At 39.3% G+C, this 16,282-nt stretch overlaps 1 protein-coding gene across 3 annotated transcripts in view; it reads left to right on the forward strand.

The window, feature by feature from the left end:
* Nucleotides 1-16,282, forward strand: part of Cep128 (centrosomal protein 128) — a 340,975-nt gene that overhangs the window by 306,333 nt on the left and 18,360 nt on the right. For all 3 annotated transcript variants that reach the window (XM_050152396.1, XM_050152395.1, XM_050152394.1), the window contains 2 exons: nucleotides 11,249-11,326; nucleotides 14,112-14,225. In XM_050152396.1, coding sequence (XP_050008353.1) covers nucleotides 11,249-11,326; nucleotides 14,112-14,225 — 192 coding nt within the window. The remainder of the gene's footprint in view (nucleotides 1-11,248; nucleotides 11,327-14,111; nucleotides 14,226-16,282) is intronic.

Raw genomic sequence — 16,282 nt, forward strand, 5'->3', positions numbered from 1 at the left:
ACGGGTGTCTTTGGTTGCACAGGTGTTCTTGGGTAACGAGCCACGAGCAATCTGATCACAGAGTTGCTTTTCCACTTTATCTTTGGAGTGAATAACTACAGCAGACACACACACACACACCTTTCCAGCCTTTTTAACTTAAAATTTCAATCTCTACCTACCATGGGAAGAACTTAAGCCTATCGCGCGCGACCTAAATAAAGAAAAGAACAAAAATCATTTGTGTGTTCAGATGTGAACTTCTCGTGCTCAGGATTTGAAAGCTGAAGCCCATGGGTTGAATAATTTGCCCAGATTCATACAACTCGCTTTGTCAACCCTGAGATAAACCACTGTGTCTCCTGGTTCCTAACTAGTGTTTCACTTCTGCTGCATTTTGCCATGTTCCTTGTGGCGATGTTTTGTTTGTGCTCTAACAAGTAAAACTTGCCTGCCTGTCTATCAGAGGGTGGAGCTAACCACTAGTTAACCATAGAGGCCAGATACTGGTGCCACACACCTTTAATCCCAGCACCTGGGAGAAGGAAACAGGAAATGATATGGCTGGACAGAGAGAGTAAGTCATAAGGCAGGGCAGAGACAGGAGCTTGGCCCCATTTTAACTGAGAAGTTGGCAAGGTGGCTGTAGCTTGCTCCTTTGTCTCTCTGATCATTCAGCATTTACCCCAATATCTGACTCTGGGTTTGTATCATTAAAACCAATTAGAATTTGTGCTTCAGTTCCTTAAATAGAAAGCTATTGAAAAAGAAAAGAAAAAGTGTTATACGTACAGAAGATAGTTTATGAACAGATGACATCCTCAGAACTTTATGTCACGATCTTGAAGTATGAGAATTTTGTGTTTAATTGGGAGCATTGGGGTGACACCTGTGGCCTCTTGGGAATTCTTATCAGAACTTTCACAGAACAACACACCAATGGCCTCTCTCAGAACCTCTATGTTGTTCCCCAGCCTTCCTTGAATACTCCCAAATTCCACAATTCCTAGGGCCTAGTGGCATCGCATTTTCCTGACCTGTGCAAGACCCTGGGTACTTTCCCTAGAAGTGCTAAATAAACAAACAAAAATCAAACCCCGAGCTCCACAAATTCCACTCTTAATTAGGAGTCAGGGGCCGACAGTCTTCTCTAAATAACATCCGGAATACTTATTTTAGAATAAGAGACCTCACCCTTCTTACTCTACTTGGGTAGTGTGTGTGAACACTGAGACTTGACCACAGCCTCAGGAGCTGTCTGAGATCTTGCTCCAGGCATCTTCGCTCTCGCCTTGACCTCCCTGGGCTTATGCCCACCTGGCCATGCCAGGTTCTCAGGCATTTATTCCCGCAGGTTAAGAGGTGGGATGCTTCCTTGGTGCTTTCGTTTTTAGTTTGGTCTATCCCAAATGTTCAGCAGCTGATGCAGGGGCATTCTTATAACTCGTTCCCACCTTCATTTTACTCTAAGGCATTCAAGCTAGGGGCTAGTGGGTATGATTAGCAGGTGTTTAAAGTGACACCCTGATCTTCCCTGCCACGTTGCCCTGGTTCTAGTCTTCTCTGACAGTGTGTGTTTTAGGAATTGTTTCTTTCCCCAGGATAATGTAGCCCTCCTGAGGACAGACAGATTTTTATCTTGCTTACTCACCTGTAGGACAGTGTTCACTGCAGAGTTGACATTCAGTAAAAGTTGTAGGTGAGCTAAATATGAAAATCTTTCTTTCATTGGACAATCATTTATTCATTGAAAAAATCTTTTGCTGACTATCTCGCCTTTGCAAACATTGAGTTGCATGCTGGGAAAATATTTTCTATGATTGTTGTGATTACTTTCTTGAGACCAACAGTTATATAGAAAAATATACTTGTCCTCTGATAAAGGATACCAAAGTAAGATTAATAAGGTAGTAGAGAGTTCCTTTGATAGAATCAGAGAAGGCAAGGGAGCCTTCTCTATGGAAGCATAGCTGAACTGTGATATAAAACAACAGCTAGCCTGTTCCCTTAAGATTTCATATTCTATTATATGTAAACTTTATACTTAAACAATACCCTAAAGGCTAAGGAGATAGCTCAGTTAGTATAGTACTTGCCAGACAAGCATGAAGACCTGACTGAGTTCAACTCCCAGCAGCCCTGTAAAAAGCCATACATGGTAGAACACACTAATAATTCTTGTGCTGAAGAGGCAGAGAAACAAAAAGTCCCCAAGCCTAGTTGGCTATCCAGCATAGCCAACTCAGTGTGCCCCATGTCCCAGTGAGAGATGATACAGCTAGTAATAATAATACATCCTCAGGAACAATACTCAAAGTTTGTCCTCGGCCTTCACGTGCACATGTACACATAGGCATCTCACATACTCACTAATGTGTACACACACATGGGGAAAATGTACACTAGTATTTCACTGGAATTAATGGTGTGCATGTCAAAGTTGCTAGAGGGTATGCACTACAGCACTCTGTTAATTTACTCTGGAAACATACCCAAAATATAAATTGAATTAGAGGCTTTATCTATTTTAAATTTTTGATAAAAATGGTTGACATGTGACATAGGAGATGCAGCAATGCTATTAGCATCAGGTGATGGGTATGTATATGATCTCTATACATTTCTTGCTTCCTGTGTGCTTGCAAATGCTCGTTTATTCCAGCATGGAAGCAGTTTCTTGAATTTCCATAGTTTTGCATAGCAAAGAAAGTCATAAATCAAGGCAAGTTTAAAGTACATTGGTGGGTCCTTCAGAGAAGTAGATGCAGCAGATGGGAGAAGCTTTCCTGTTGGCCTCAGTGCTGTCTAGTGCTATTTGGAGTCTTTGAGGTGGTGGGAGTTAGTGGTCTGCCACTTAATAGATTTGAGAAGATTTTTATCTGCTACTAAAGGATGCTAGTTCTGACACTGAGATGGGCAAGGAAGGCTAAATAAAGCCCAAATAAGGTACATGTGACATGATTTCTTTACCTAAAATGAAGGTTATCAGAAATACAGTTTGCCTAGTAGAGCGGAGATAGCAGATAAAGAAAACATGTACTTTAAATAATCAAAATAACATTTTTAAAGAACTAAGTTGATTCTATGTTCCCACATTTATACAGTTATTATCTTACTAATATTTGAATAGTTATAAGTGAGACTCTGGGCGAAGACACTACAGTATTGTCCTCTGTTTTTATTAGCAAGAAAACTTAAACATTGTTCAATTATTTTTTAAATCTTGGCTAATTATACTATGAGACAATGTCAATTTAATAAAAAACATCATTCCTTAAGGTATAAAATATGAATGTTGTTTTAGAAATTGATATCATCTTTATAATTTTAATAAGAAGAGTTAAACCAAATATTATTGTATCTATTGCTACAGTAAATGGATTTAAAGTTTTATTTAAAAATTATATTTTTAACCCAGATTATACTGAATATATTGAATTAATTGAATATATGTTTAACTATATATTGAATATATATATTGAAAACACTTGAATCTTTTAAACATTAATACTAGGGATTTAGGGTAAGAAGCCATAACAAGGAACATGATGAAATTAATATTATAACATCATTTTCATGTGTTATTTCATTAAAACAAGTTTGGTATTATTTTATCACTTAGAACTATTTCATTGGGTTATTAACTATTATGAACAATATATTTAAATCTCATTATAAAATTATTTAATAAATATAAAAAGTGACAGAAATATTCGGTAACTTGGTGTATGTGAATATCAGTGGCGTTGAAGATGGCCATCACCACTGTCGCCGTCCCTGGGAATGTGCTCTCAGATGGTGTGACCAAGTTTATCATCTGATTTCATAATCCAGGCATGAAAAGTCCTGATGTTTTAATCAAAGCAGAGTTTTTGAAGTGATGTCTGGTTTTCTTTATCCTTTGAGTAAGACTCTGATTTTCCAGGTCATAGTCACTCAAATTTGATTCTATCTAGAATAAACTATCTGAGAGAGAGAGAGAGAGAGAGAGAGAGAGAGAGAGAGAGAGAGAGAGAGAGAAATAGGAGGGAGAGAGAGAAATATAGAAATCATTTTGATAGATGAAAAGGTGAAATAGAGGAGAGTACAGTACGTTCAAAATGTATGTGGTATTCTTCTTTTATATTTTTAAATAATGTCTATATAATGTCAGGTCCATTTCTAAAATGAACTTGTTTCTCCACATTGCCCTTTTTGTTTAGTCTTTATTTGCTGCAATTATAGCTTGATGTTCAGTGCCTCTCTGCTATTTGAAAGTTACTATAGTTGATGGTGCCTCCGATTCAATATTTTTTTCTGTGCTTGATGTTTGGAAAGTACTTGACAGTTTCCAGTGCACTTTCAGGTCCAGCCTTTTCCTGCTAATCACAACTGCTGCCGATGGGTACAGGATGATAAAGACTCCCATTATTTCTCCCCATTAAAAATAAAAAACTGTGGCTTAGAAGGATGGGGCTAAGTGATATTCCTTAAACCACAAAATACATGTAACGAACATTCCTGGAATTGTGAGTCCCCTCAGTAAGGGATGGTAACTTCAGTTCCCTCCCCAGTGTTCAGTTTCCCTCCTTGTGAGTGCGTTTTAGTTTCAATTTGAAGAAATAAAATTATTTCCACTAAAAAAATAGAACATCCATTGTCAAGAATCTGTAAGTAGCTAACATATTGTTCAGCACTCAGAAGGAACTATGTTCTTCATAGCAGGGAGTGGCAAGAACAGTATTTAAATCTCTTATTTATTATTTATTTATTTTATGTGCATTGGTGATTTGCCATGGGTGTCGGGTCCCCTGGAATTGGAATTACAGACAGTTGTGAGCTGCCATGTGGGTGCTGGGAATCGAACTCAGGACCTTTGAAAGAGCAGTCAGTGCTCTTAACCACTGAGCCATCTCTCCAGCCCAAGAACAGTGTTTATAGAGACAATCTGGAGTGTTTCCAACAAAGAAACACGTTACTTTGTTCCCCATCTTCTCATCCTTCACTTCATTCTTGGTATTTTCTCGTCAGGAAAAACCCTTCAAACCACTTACTTGGAAAGAACTCTGTGTCATTTGTACGCTAATAAAAAGATTGACTCTATAATCTAGAATGAGAAATCTGTGGGAAAATGTATCTTCTCCTTCTAAGAAAATAATTATTCAGTCTTTATCATCACTTATTCATTGCTCCATTTTCTTCCAATTCCTCCTCTCTGTTCCTCTCCCAACTTTAGGTCATCTTCTGAATTTTGTTGTTTGTTTGTTTATTAACTCACTGACTATAGTGTTCCCTGTGTTTGTGTGGGTAACCATCTAGGAATAACAACACCCCTGCAGAAAACTGACCCTCCTTCCATCAGCTGCCATCAGTTGCCAGTAGCTGTCAGCTAGAGGTGGGCTATCATGAGCCTCTCCCATATCTATGCTGGATGTTGACTGGCTCTATCTTGTGCGGGTCTTCTGCAGTCATCCACAGCTGTTGTAGGTACGGTCTTGACATGTCCAGAAGACACAACTAACTCCACAGCACTCTTCCCTATCTTTTAACCACTAGAACCTGCACATTTCCCTCCTTTGCAGTATTCTGGGCAGAAGGAGTCTGATACAGAAGTTCCTTTCTCTGACCAGCTGTGGGTCTTTGTATTAACCTCTACTCACTGCAGAAAGAAGCTTCTTCAGCGAGGGCTGTAAGCTGTCCTAATCTGTGGGTATAAGGACAAGTATCTAAAGGGCAGGTTGGTCCTGTGTCCAGTTAACAAGTAACAGATGTAGGTTCTCCATAGGGCTTCTTAGGGTCTCTCCAGGGTTTATAGTGGCAAATGGAACACAGAGACTTTTGGCATTTGGAGGACTCCACACAGCTTTCCTCTCAGGGCCTCTTGCTGGATGTCATCAACAGCACCAGGCTTTGCAGGGCTGCGAAGTGTATAAATGGAGGATTCTTTTAGCGTCTGGAGGAAGCCACACAGCTAGCTTTCTCCTCGGGGCCTCCTGAAGGATGTGCAGCAGCAGCACCAGGCTTTGCAGGCCTGTTCTCGGCTACTGTTCGGGTTGGTTCCAGAGAGTGTTAGACAGTTTGGATAAAAACAGGACCCTTCAATGCCAATACAGCTGTGCTGGATCGAGTCACCATCAGTGAAAGGCGCACAGTTCATCCTCTATGTGAGCTCACTTTTCCTCTCCTTGAACCGTGTTTACTCAGGTCTTTTCACCACCGTTCAGCCATTTGTCAGGAAACTTTTGCAGTAGATTTCTTTCCAAATGAAATAGAATTGCATTTTTGAACCCAAATAAATTGCTTCATAACCTTGTTTATTTAACATGTACGTTGTGCCAGAAATATCCACAGTCTTAAAAATATAGACAAATTCTCCTTCATCTTCTGCACATATGAGTTCAATATGGGTAAGGAAATTATATTTACTATATATTAATCAAATTAAGCAGATGTGCATTTTTACAAAGAGAAGTATGGTCAGATTTGTTCCGTGCGTTTTCCCCACAGGAGACAGGATCTAATATTCGTAATGAATTCCTCTCTTTAATCCTAATGGATGTACTTATGCTGTCATGTGACATTATTCCGTTTCCTTCTGGTCCGAAACAAAGGAAGATCTAAGCGAACAGTTCTACAGGCCAGCTCAGATTTCTCAGCTCCATAGGCGTCTGACGTGTGTTGAAATTTTGGAAGAGTAAAGCTGGCAGCCTGTGCTTTGCTTTTGTTGACAGACATGTGAACACATCTGTAAGGGGCGAGCCACAGGGGCTCACAGACAGGGTTTTTAAATTCCAGTTTCTTCTATCACTTACACTTTTAGGAGAAAATAAAAGCAAATGCCAGACTTTTGGCATTTAAGAAAAATGCACGAGTTCTTTAGACTGTTTAGTGCATGATAACTGCATTTGTTTTTGTTCAGTCAACATTTATTTGAGGAAACTCTTGTGAGCTGGTGTTTATGCTCTAGTCCCACACATTATGATATCCAGACTTGTGTGTGTCTGTCTGTCTGTCTGTCTGTCTTTCTGACTGCTGTGCATATGCATGGATACTTAGATATGCATGGTCCTGAGCATAAAAGGTGAAATTCTTCATGTTTTCCTCTCAAAGCACCTCTAACAAAAACAGTCTTATCAAGCACACATCTTCAGAGAGTGGCTGAAAAGTGTTGATAGTTGGAAAGGGGTTGGAAATAAAGCAGCCACAATTACAGCTTCTGGATCCTTCCATGCCTTGTTAGCTTATTGTTATATAAATGTGGAGGGAATTTTTTTGTAGTGAGAACATTGCCATTTCTGCATCCCGGCTACTGGAATCTGCTTCATGGTTTTGTGACTGAGTGATTGTCAGTTATCATTTATACTCTGGTCCTTCATGGCCTCATCTATATAAATTATTCACAGTAATATGCCTACACTGCATATGGTGGTATGAGGAGCTCAGAGCAGATTAAAGTGTAACTCAGGGTTGAATTTACAGGTAAATTATAGTTTTTGGTTTAATCTTTCATTATACTTCCAAACAGGGTTGGAATTAACCCGTACCTCTTAGCCATGAGACTACAGCTCCCTTCAGGGAGCTAGAAATATATATGGTGTATANTATATCTATATATATATCCTGCTTCCTAACTCGTCTGTTGTGTAAAACATGCTGTGACAACTGTTACAGTACTTTTCAGAAGCGGGCCTCTTGTTTTTGGTATGGACTCACTTGGTATTCCAGCGTGGCTTTGAATTTGAGGTTCTCTTGCCTCCACTTCCCAACTCCTGAGATTATAGGCACGTGCTGCCATGCTCAAGCAGAAACATTTTTAAACCTTTCTGTGAATATCTGATATTTTTTAAAGAATTGAATTAATCACATCATTTGCTGCTGCCATATACAGCAATATGCTTAAAAAATTGGTCTGTGGATTGTTAATGGGGACTTCTCCATATCTTTTAATTATTAGGCAACATCTACACACACATGCACACACACACACATACACACACATATACACACAGACACACACACAGATATACATATACACAGACATACACACACAGACATACACACACAGACATACACTCACAGACATACACACACACAGACATACACACAGACATACACATACACACAGACACAGACATACACACACAGACATACACACACAGAGAGATAACGCAGACATACACACACACATATCAATTGAAAATAAACTACAAGGAAATATGCAGAGAGTCCATGGAGTCAGAGATGCTTTACAAATAACTGTGCTTACTAATGGGGCAAAGACTTTTCATGGATGCCACAGTAATGCAACCGTTTGGATATACACCCAAAATATCATCGTCATAATAAACTGATATGGGAGTGTGCAAAAAAAATAGAGAATGGTCACAAAATCACCTGTTTGGTTGAAAATTACTCAGGTTTTATAGAGGTTATCTGCTTATTTTGAGAAATAAATGAGTTTAAAATACTTAGTCCAGGTTTGATGTGGGAGTGTCATATATCAATCTGTTGATTTCATTGGTTAAGCAATAACCTGATAGGTTAAAACATAGGTGGGAGGAGTAAACAGAACAGAATGCTGGGAGGAAGAGGAAGTGAGCACAGACTTGACAGCTCTGCTCTCTGGAGCAGAGATGCCAGGCTCCTCTCTCCCAGGCAGCTCTGACCCAGGATGGACGTAGGCTAGAATCTTCCTGGTAAGCGCACTAGTGGTGCTACACAGATGATTAGAAATGCGCTAAATTAATATGTGAGAATTAGCCTAGAAGAGGCTAGATAGAAATGGGCCAAGTAGTGTTTAAATGAATACAGTTTGTGTGTTGTTATTGCGGGGCATAAGCTAGCCAGGCAGCCAGGGTGCTGGGGATGCAGCCCCGCCGCTCCTATTACAACAAATGGCGCTATTACAACACAGGTTTGGAGGATTACTCCCAAATGAGAAGAAAACATGAGGTTAAAAAAGAAGAAATAAAATTTTAGTGCTGAAAGTCTATTAGGATCTGCTTATGGAAAGGGTTTTATTCATTGCACAGTTTTCTCTTAAAATAGTCATCAGAGCTTTGCTTTGTGTTTTATTTCCAAGAATTAATATAGTTCTTAAATATCTCTAATTTTATTACTTAAGTAAATATAGCTTACAAAGTGACTAAAAACAAACAACAACAACAAAAACGCAACTCCCTGATTTCTGAAGCCTACATGCTGTATCTTATGTTAAGAAAAATGTCGTTTTGATGAATCTTTCCAACCCATGGAAAAATGAAGTGAAGCCATTTAAAATGTATGGCAGTTTAAGTAAGTACACGAAGCAGAAAAACTAACAATAATATAAATGTTAAGCAGAAAGAACAAAATACTAAATCTTTTCAATAGACCCTGAGAAAGAACACTTTGCTAACTTGGAACAGCACAAAACAAGTTCCTGTTCAAAATGGTGGCGGCTGCATTCTCCTTGCTCTCTACAGGCTTCTGAAGAACAGGAGTGCTGATTTGTATAGACAAAGCCAGAAAACAGCTGGAGCTTCAAAACACTGGAAAAGCCACACAGAACTCAGAACAGGAGAGACAAATCCCACGTGCCTGTCAAGGGGGTTGCTCTGCAGAATTCCAGCTAGGCTTTTGATTGAGCTCATTAGTGCAGTTACTGACGAAGGAGGAGGTGGGGAGGGGTGAACTGAAAATGTGTTGAACAAAGGCATCCCATTAGTTTCTTGTATCCATCCATTGGGCACATCCATGCCCAGCAGCTGTGGGAGACATAATGTCTGGGCTCTGAAAAAATTGCCTTGGTGAGGCCCTGGTGGGAGACAGCAGGCAGAGCACAGAACCTCTGGAATGGAGTACGAATCAAGGGGGAGACTGAGTGGAGAGTGATGAGTTCTTCTCAAATCAAAACTTCTGCCATACCCATAAGTCAGACCTAACCACGCAATCTAAAGCCAGGTCACCTGTAGTCCGATTAATAAAAACCCAGAGACAGATGTTGGGGTTCAACCTGAAGGTCAGAAAAGCAAAACACCCAGCCTCTGGCTCTTACCTCTACCTCAGTCTGAAATGGTGATCCTGCCTCAAAAAATCTCAGAATGAGACTTAAATGAGAGCTGTCTCCTCCTTATATTTCTCTCTAGTTCTGGGATTAAAGGCTTGCACCATTATGGCCCAGTTTCTATGGCAATCTAGTATGGGGCTACTGGGATTAAAGGTGTGTGTGTCATCACTGCCTGGTCTGTAAGGCTGAGCAGGCAGCTGTTTTACTCTCTGATCTTCAGGAAAATGAAATATTACAGCCATATGACTTGCCTCCTTTAGTGACTTAATCCACCACATGGATATCACTTAAGCTAATTACTGTTGAGCCATGTGTTGGTGAATACCAAACCCTAAAACACAAAATCTGACATGGTGGCTAGTTCTCTGTCTCAGAGCAGACCTCCTGCAGTCCCATGAAAAGGTCTACGGTGAAAGAGCATGGGGATCTCGTTGCTAGATCCAATGACACTCCGGCTACTAACTGATCTGCTGCTCCGAGAGTTATGCCCTGAGTCATACATCACCTGTGGGGTTTTGTTTTGTTTTGATAATTAAAATTCATCTCCAATTAGAAAGCTAACACCGGTTTCCTGTACATACACCATCTTTAGCTCAAGGTAGATCTAACCACTGAGCATCCAGGAGGTCATTTTAAGATCATTCCCTCTTGACATCCACATTGGTGGGTGGGTGTAACAGAACCAGCTATTCAATGGCTTTGTAATAACTTACTGATTTATAATCAGCAGTCTTCTGCCTCTGCTACAGATGTTTGATTTCAGACATTTCTTCTGTCTTTTGAGAACTGCTCTGCATTTGTGTCTTTCCTAAACATAATGGTTGAGAACTCTTTTCTTCGCAATGACAACATTTGAGGGTGTCGAATGTGCTCCGTAGAAATGCAACCGCAAGCTCATCTCTCCTCACTATCACCTGGTGCTTAATTTTTGGTGTTCACTGAAGCAATTTTTGTAAATTAATGCAAATATGAAATGCTCTATAGAAAATTTCACAGCGTGTCAGTTGAAAGCAATTATCTAGGAAGCCTTTTAGAGGAGTCAGGTTTGCAAATGCATCTCATATACTTTGTGAAAGGAACTAATTCTCCTGATTTGAAAGATCTATTAAAAATATTTATTCTTACTTGGCTATAAATTTGAAGTTTAATTTGCTGGTGGTGTGGCTTGTTTTCAGTATTCAGATTCTGAAAATATTAATTTTTGATCGAGTCCCCTTATGCTTTGTTTTGTTCTTTTCCTAGAGTACCCGAGTGGCCTTAGACCATCTGGAGTCTGTGCCTGAGAAACTGAGCCTTCTAGAGGATTTCAAAGACTTCAGAGTGAGGAGGAGTTGGCTTGTCTCTTTCATTATTTTTGTCTGAGTTAGGACGCTTGACATCTTCCTGATGTACAAGCAAACCTGTGAGAAGGGAGGAAGTGCTGACAACCACTGGGGGTTTTAACAGTGCCATCTTCCCAGAGTTCACTGACATTTATGAAGTCAGGAATGAAAATAACCCAACCTCTGTATTAATATAACATAGAAAAATAGATACTTTTATCTTACTATTAGAAATTTGCTTTTTCTCTCTAAACGTGTACAATAATTTAGAAAACCCTAAGAATTAAAGGGGGTGATGCATTCCAGTGACAACAGGAAGATGAGATATTTCTGTTTTAGAGACCTCGTATTTCATAGTTATTCCTCTCCCATGACATGTGAAATCCAGTTCATGATAGTTTAGAGTTCATTTCTTCTTGGGTCCCTTTAGGGGATGCAAATGGAAAGTATAGCCTTAGCAAGTCATAGCTTATTACAGCGTCAACACACTAGATACAAATAAAAGATTAAAACTAAAAGTCATGTGGCGTGCATGTTGTGAACATGTAGCCTCTTGTTTCAAATTGGCCTTAAAATCCTTAAAAAATATGACTTGTGTAATATTTAGGTTCTCTATAAATATTACATATTATTTGTTGATACATTTGCGGAGGAAATGTCAGTACACAATAGCATGGGTGTGTTGCAATCAATGATATGATGCAGATCTTCAAATATAATGAGTATTTTTGATGATTCCATGACTGAACTATTTTTAGCATGATCCAAGAGTCGGTTGACACATCCTGAAGCTGGTCAGTTGCAAAGAGGAAAAAAACAAGTGTTCCTTGTTTATTGTGTTGATTCTGTCTCATGTTGTGAATGCGTATTTCCAGTCTAAATCCCAACACGCAGAGCCCTGTGGTTTCCCTTTACCTTCATTCAACTCGGTGTGGAGAATGTTTTTTATTCCCCTCTGTACTAGTGTCACCTAGACGAATGAAGGGTGAGTGAGAAACAGATGCCTACTTCAGACCAGGGTAAGCCTGTGACGTAGGCGCCCAGTAAACTCACTTGTCCCTCAGTGCTCCTACTAAACAGAAAGCCTACGAGTGCAGTCCAGAAATTTTGTTTTCTTATCAGAAGTTCTATTATTGTCACTCAAAGTCTAGCGGTGGTCTAGAAGCCTGTCTTACACATGCCCAGACCCCAATATGAAGATATGTTTATACTGAATTTTTTGGGGAGAATGTGTTTTCAAGTTCAGAGAGGTACATTCCAATTTTTTAAAAGTGAAACCTGTATTCTGAAAAGACATGCTTGTTTAGCTATTTTTGTTTGTTATCAAATGTAGCAAGTATTTTTTATAGCTTTTATTGCACTATGTAGTTAACAGTAGCTAAATCCATTGTGAATTTCTTTGATATTTAGACATATTTTTTTCTGTTTGACATATGAGGAAATTGAAGCTTTGAGTTTGCAAATTAGCTGGGAGAGAGATCTAATTTGTCTTCTTTTCACCATTGCCTCCATCTTGTAGCCCATTCCATATGTTCATGTGTATTCCAAAGACATCTATGCAATTAAAACTAGCTCATTTATATCACTTTCATGAAATAGATATAGCCTTAGGTGAAAATATAGAAAGCCTTCATATTATTAAATATGGTTTATATTTACACATGCACATATACACACATGTATATCAGTATGATATAAATAAGAATTCAAAGGCCTACATGTTTATCTAAATTCAAGTTCATGCCCCAGATGGCATAATGTCTCAGGGAATCCTTTATTTTTTTTATTATCCACCCCCGAATTACTTTCTTAATAGAAACTGAAGGACACAAATACTGTCATCTGTGCCACCACTAACATGTACACACAAAAATGCACTTTACAATTGTATTTTAAACTCTATCCTACTTTGATACACTTGACTTTATTCTTTCTTGAATTGACTATATTGTCCCCCTCAGTCTCCTTTCTTCTTTTAACTCCATTTTTGAAGACCAAAATGCTTCAGCTCTGTCACCTGAATTTAAACATTGCTTATTTGGTAGAATGGGAAGGGTATGGCACTGATTTCCAATCCAGATCCGGCACAAACTACCTAGCTCTGGCCAAGCATTCGTGGCTTTATGAGCAGCTTTTTTTTCTTTCCTTTGCTGTCCTCATGAAAATGAAAAGCTTGGAGCTGGATTTCCAAGTTCCCTTCCCCACTGAGCCACCAATAAGATGAAGGTTCTGTGGGAAGATTTCAGTCTCTACCTACCATAGATAACTGTGCACACCAAAATCATTTACCCTCATTGTCTTCTAAATTGTCCCACAAATATTACATGTCTAAATAATTGACTCACAGAGGTAATTCCTGTGTTCCTTCTTTTTCCTGAAAATGAAGAGAAAGAAAAAAATAGAATAAGGATCCTGAACATGTTCCTTTCTTAATTTATTTGTTCTCTGGATTTGTATGATTATGAAGAAAAATGAAATATTAAATTTGAAATATATGTGATCCATTGGCGCACAACCCCTTCTCCAGCTGTGGAGCAATTGGTAGTTGTTAGCAGCTGGAAAGGGAGGGTTGCTGTCCTCTAAGTATATCACACCCATCTTATACCTGTGACCAAGTACAGCATGGCCGTTTTCTTATTTTCCTTTGGGCGCCTTTTTTTTTTTTTTGTATGTATCTCTCTAAATACAGTTATTTTTCTGTACTCCAATATTTCCTTGCTCTTATTTTCAAGTGCTGATTATTCTTTCATTTACCAGTTTTGAACCCCGTCTTTGTTTTCCAGGTTTCCTCCAGTTTATCTGAGAAAACTGATGGCAGATACTCTAAATACAGAATTCACAGAGATGCTGTTCAACAGCGCCGAGATGACACCAGATACAGAATCAAGAGCCTTAAAGTAATGTTCTTTATACAGTTTTGAAAACGTGGGTCATTAACTATCTTTAAGTCTATACAGCTTATAAGCAGCTGCGGCAGTGTTTGTGGCAGAGTACTCGGGAAAGGGAAGATTCCACTCGATTTCACTGTTGTTATAGCATGTCGTCTGTCTGTAGAAATGAAAGCCACCTAAGAAATCCTGAGCCAGGAATCCCTGGTCCCTTGGTTGGTCAAAGATATTGTAAATGACTGCCCTCCTTCATGTGTAAGACAAGGTGTACTCGGCACAGAAGTCCCCTTGAGGTTCAGTATCCCGTGCTATTGAACCTAAAGCCTTGGTATTTCTAGTTATTCTCTTAGGTAGGATAATTCTGTGCAGGACCTCAGATTTATAAATGTGTAACCAGCAAATAGATGAGTGAGAACATTTGATCATGTTGACAAAAAGTATGCCATTCCCTAGTCTTACCCCACTATCTGAGGGCAAACAGAAGAGCCCACTTGGCCCTTGTCTTAGACAGAGTTTCTATTGCTGTGAAGAGACACCATGACCCTGACAATCTTAGAAGACATTTAATTGCAGTAGCTTACTTATAATTCAGAGGTGCAGTTCATTATTATCCTAGTGGCACATAGTGGCGTGCAGGCATACGTGGTTCTGGAAAGGTAGCTGCTACATGTTGATATGCAGGTAGCAGGAAGTAGACTGTGGCACTGGGAGTAGCTTAATCATAGGAGATCTCAAAGCCAATCCCCACAGTGACACACTTCCTCCAACAAAGCCACACCTCCTAATAGTGCAGCTCCCTTTGGGCACCATTTTCTTTCAAACCACCACAGCCCTGAAGGATCTTAGTTCAGAACCAAGTATCTTGATTTGAACACTGTGACATTCTGGCCAGGTAGTTTTGTTCTGAGGTGACATTATGCATTATAGGATGGCTGGCAGCATCCATGCATGAAGTTTATTCAGTTTAGCATCGCCCTCAGTTGCCCGTAGCAGACCTACCCAAATTGTGACATCCAGAAAGATCTCCAGGCATCGCCAGATAATCCCTGCAGGACGAAATTACCACCCCCAACACACATGCTCTCTCTCCTCTCCTCTCTCTCTCTCTCTCTCTCTCTCTCTCTCTCTCTCTCTCTCTCTCTTTCATACACACACACACACACATACACACACACACACGCACACACAGGAAGAATGTTGACCTATAGAGAATCCATCTATGCTCAGATGTGTACTTACAATTACAGAAAAACAAAAAGTGTCCATTTTACACACTTTAATGCTAATGAATATTCATTCATTACACAGTATGTATTCACATATTACAGCCAAGTGTTATTTCCAAGGATCCGCCTCCTTCCTAATATAATTGGATAGAGTTGGATAGTTCTCATTTCGATGAATTGTTGATACCTTCAAAGTTAAGAGAATTTCTCATGATTCCATTACTTTTTACCAGTTTGTAAAGTTAGAATGATTAGCTACACTGTTAAAATTTTTGCCTTGTGTGTATGACAGTTTTTAAATCATCGTCCAACATTCCTGTATTGTACCATACATCCTGAATTATTCATTTCTCCTTCAGTGGAAGTTAATGTGCAGGCAACAGGAGCTTGTGACAATTACTACTCACTGAGTGTGTCAGAACAGACTTTCCCAGGTATTACATGTCTTATGTGAAGTCACGCCTACTCCTACAGCAGCTGTCAGATTGGTCTTATTCATCTCCTGTATTGCTGAAGAAAGTAAGGTTATGGAGTGGTTCAATGTTTGAATCCATATTTCAACCTAAGTCTACCTAAGTGCAATGTTCTATGTTCTTGACTGCTGTGCTATTTCTATGTTTGGTCTTCATATGGCTTACAGTCACAAAACATAGGACTGTATTTTTAATGTGTTGGAAAAGTTTTCTCCAAAACTACATGATTACATTAGCACCAGTTAACAGAGGTCTGCGTGCATACTAAACATTTAAAACATTATTTCTCAATCCAGCATGATTTGCTAGCTGGAGAATTTGTGCTATCTAGTGGTGTCAAACTGCTATAAATCAGTGCAGTCTTCAT

Source organism: Alexandromys fortis, unplaced genomic scaffold, assembly GCF_014885135.2.
Source record: "Alexandromys fortis isolate MF-2015 unplaced genomic scaffold, M_Fortis_MF-2015_v1.1 scaffold_47, whole genome shotgun sequence".
NCBI classification, from domain to species: Eukaryota; Metazoa; Chordata; class Mammalia; order Rodentia; family Cricetidae; genus Alexandromys; species Alexandromys fortis.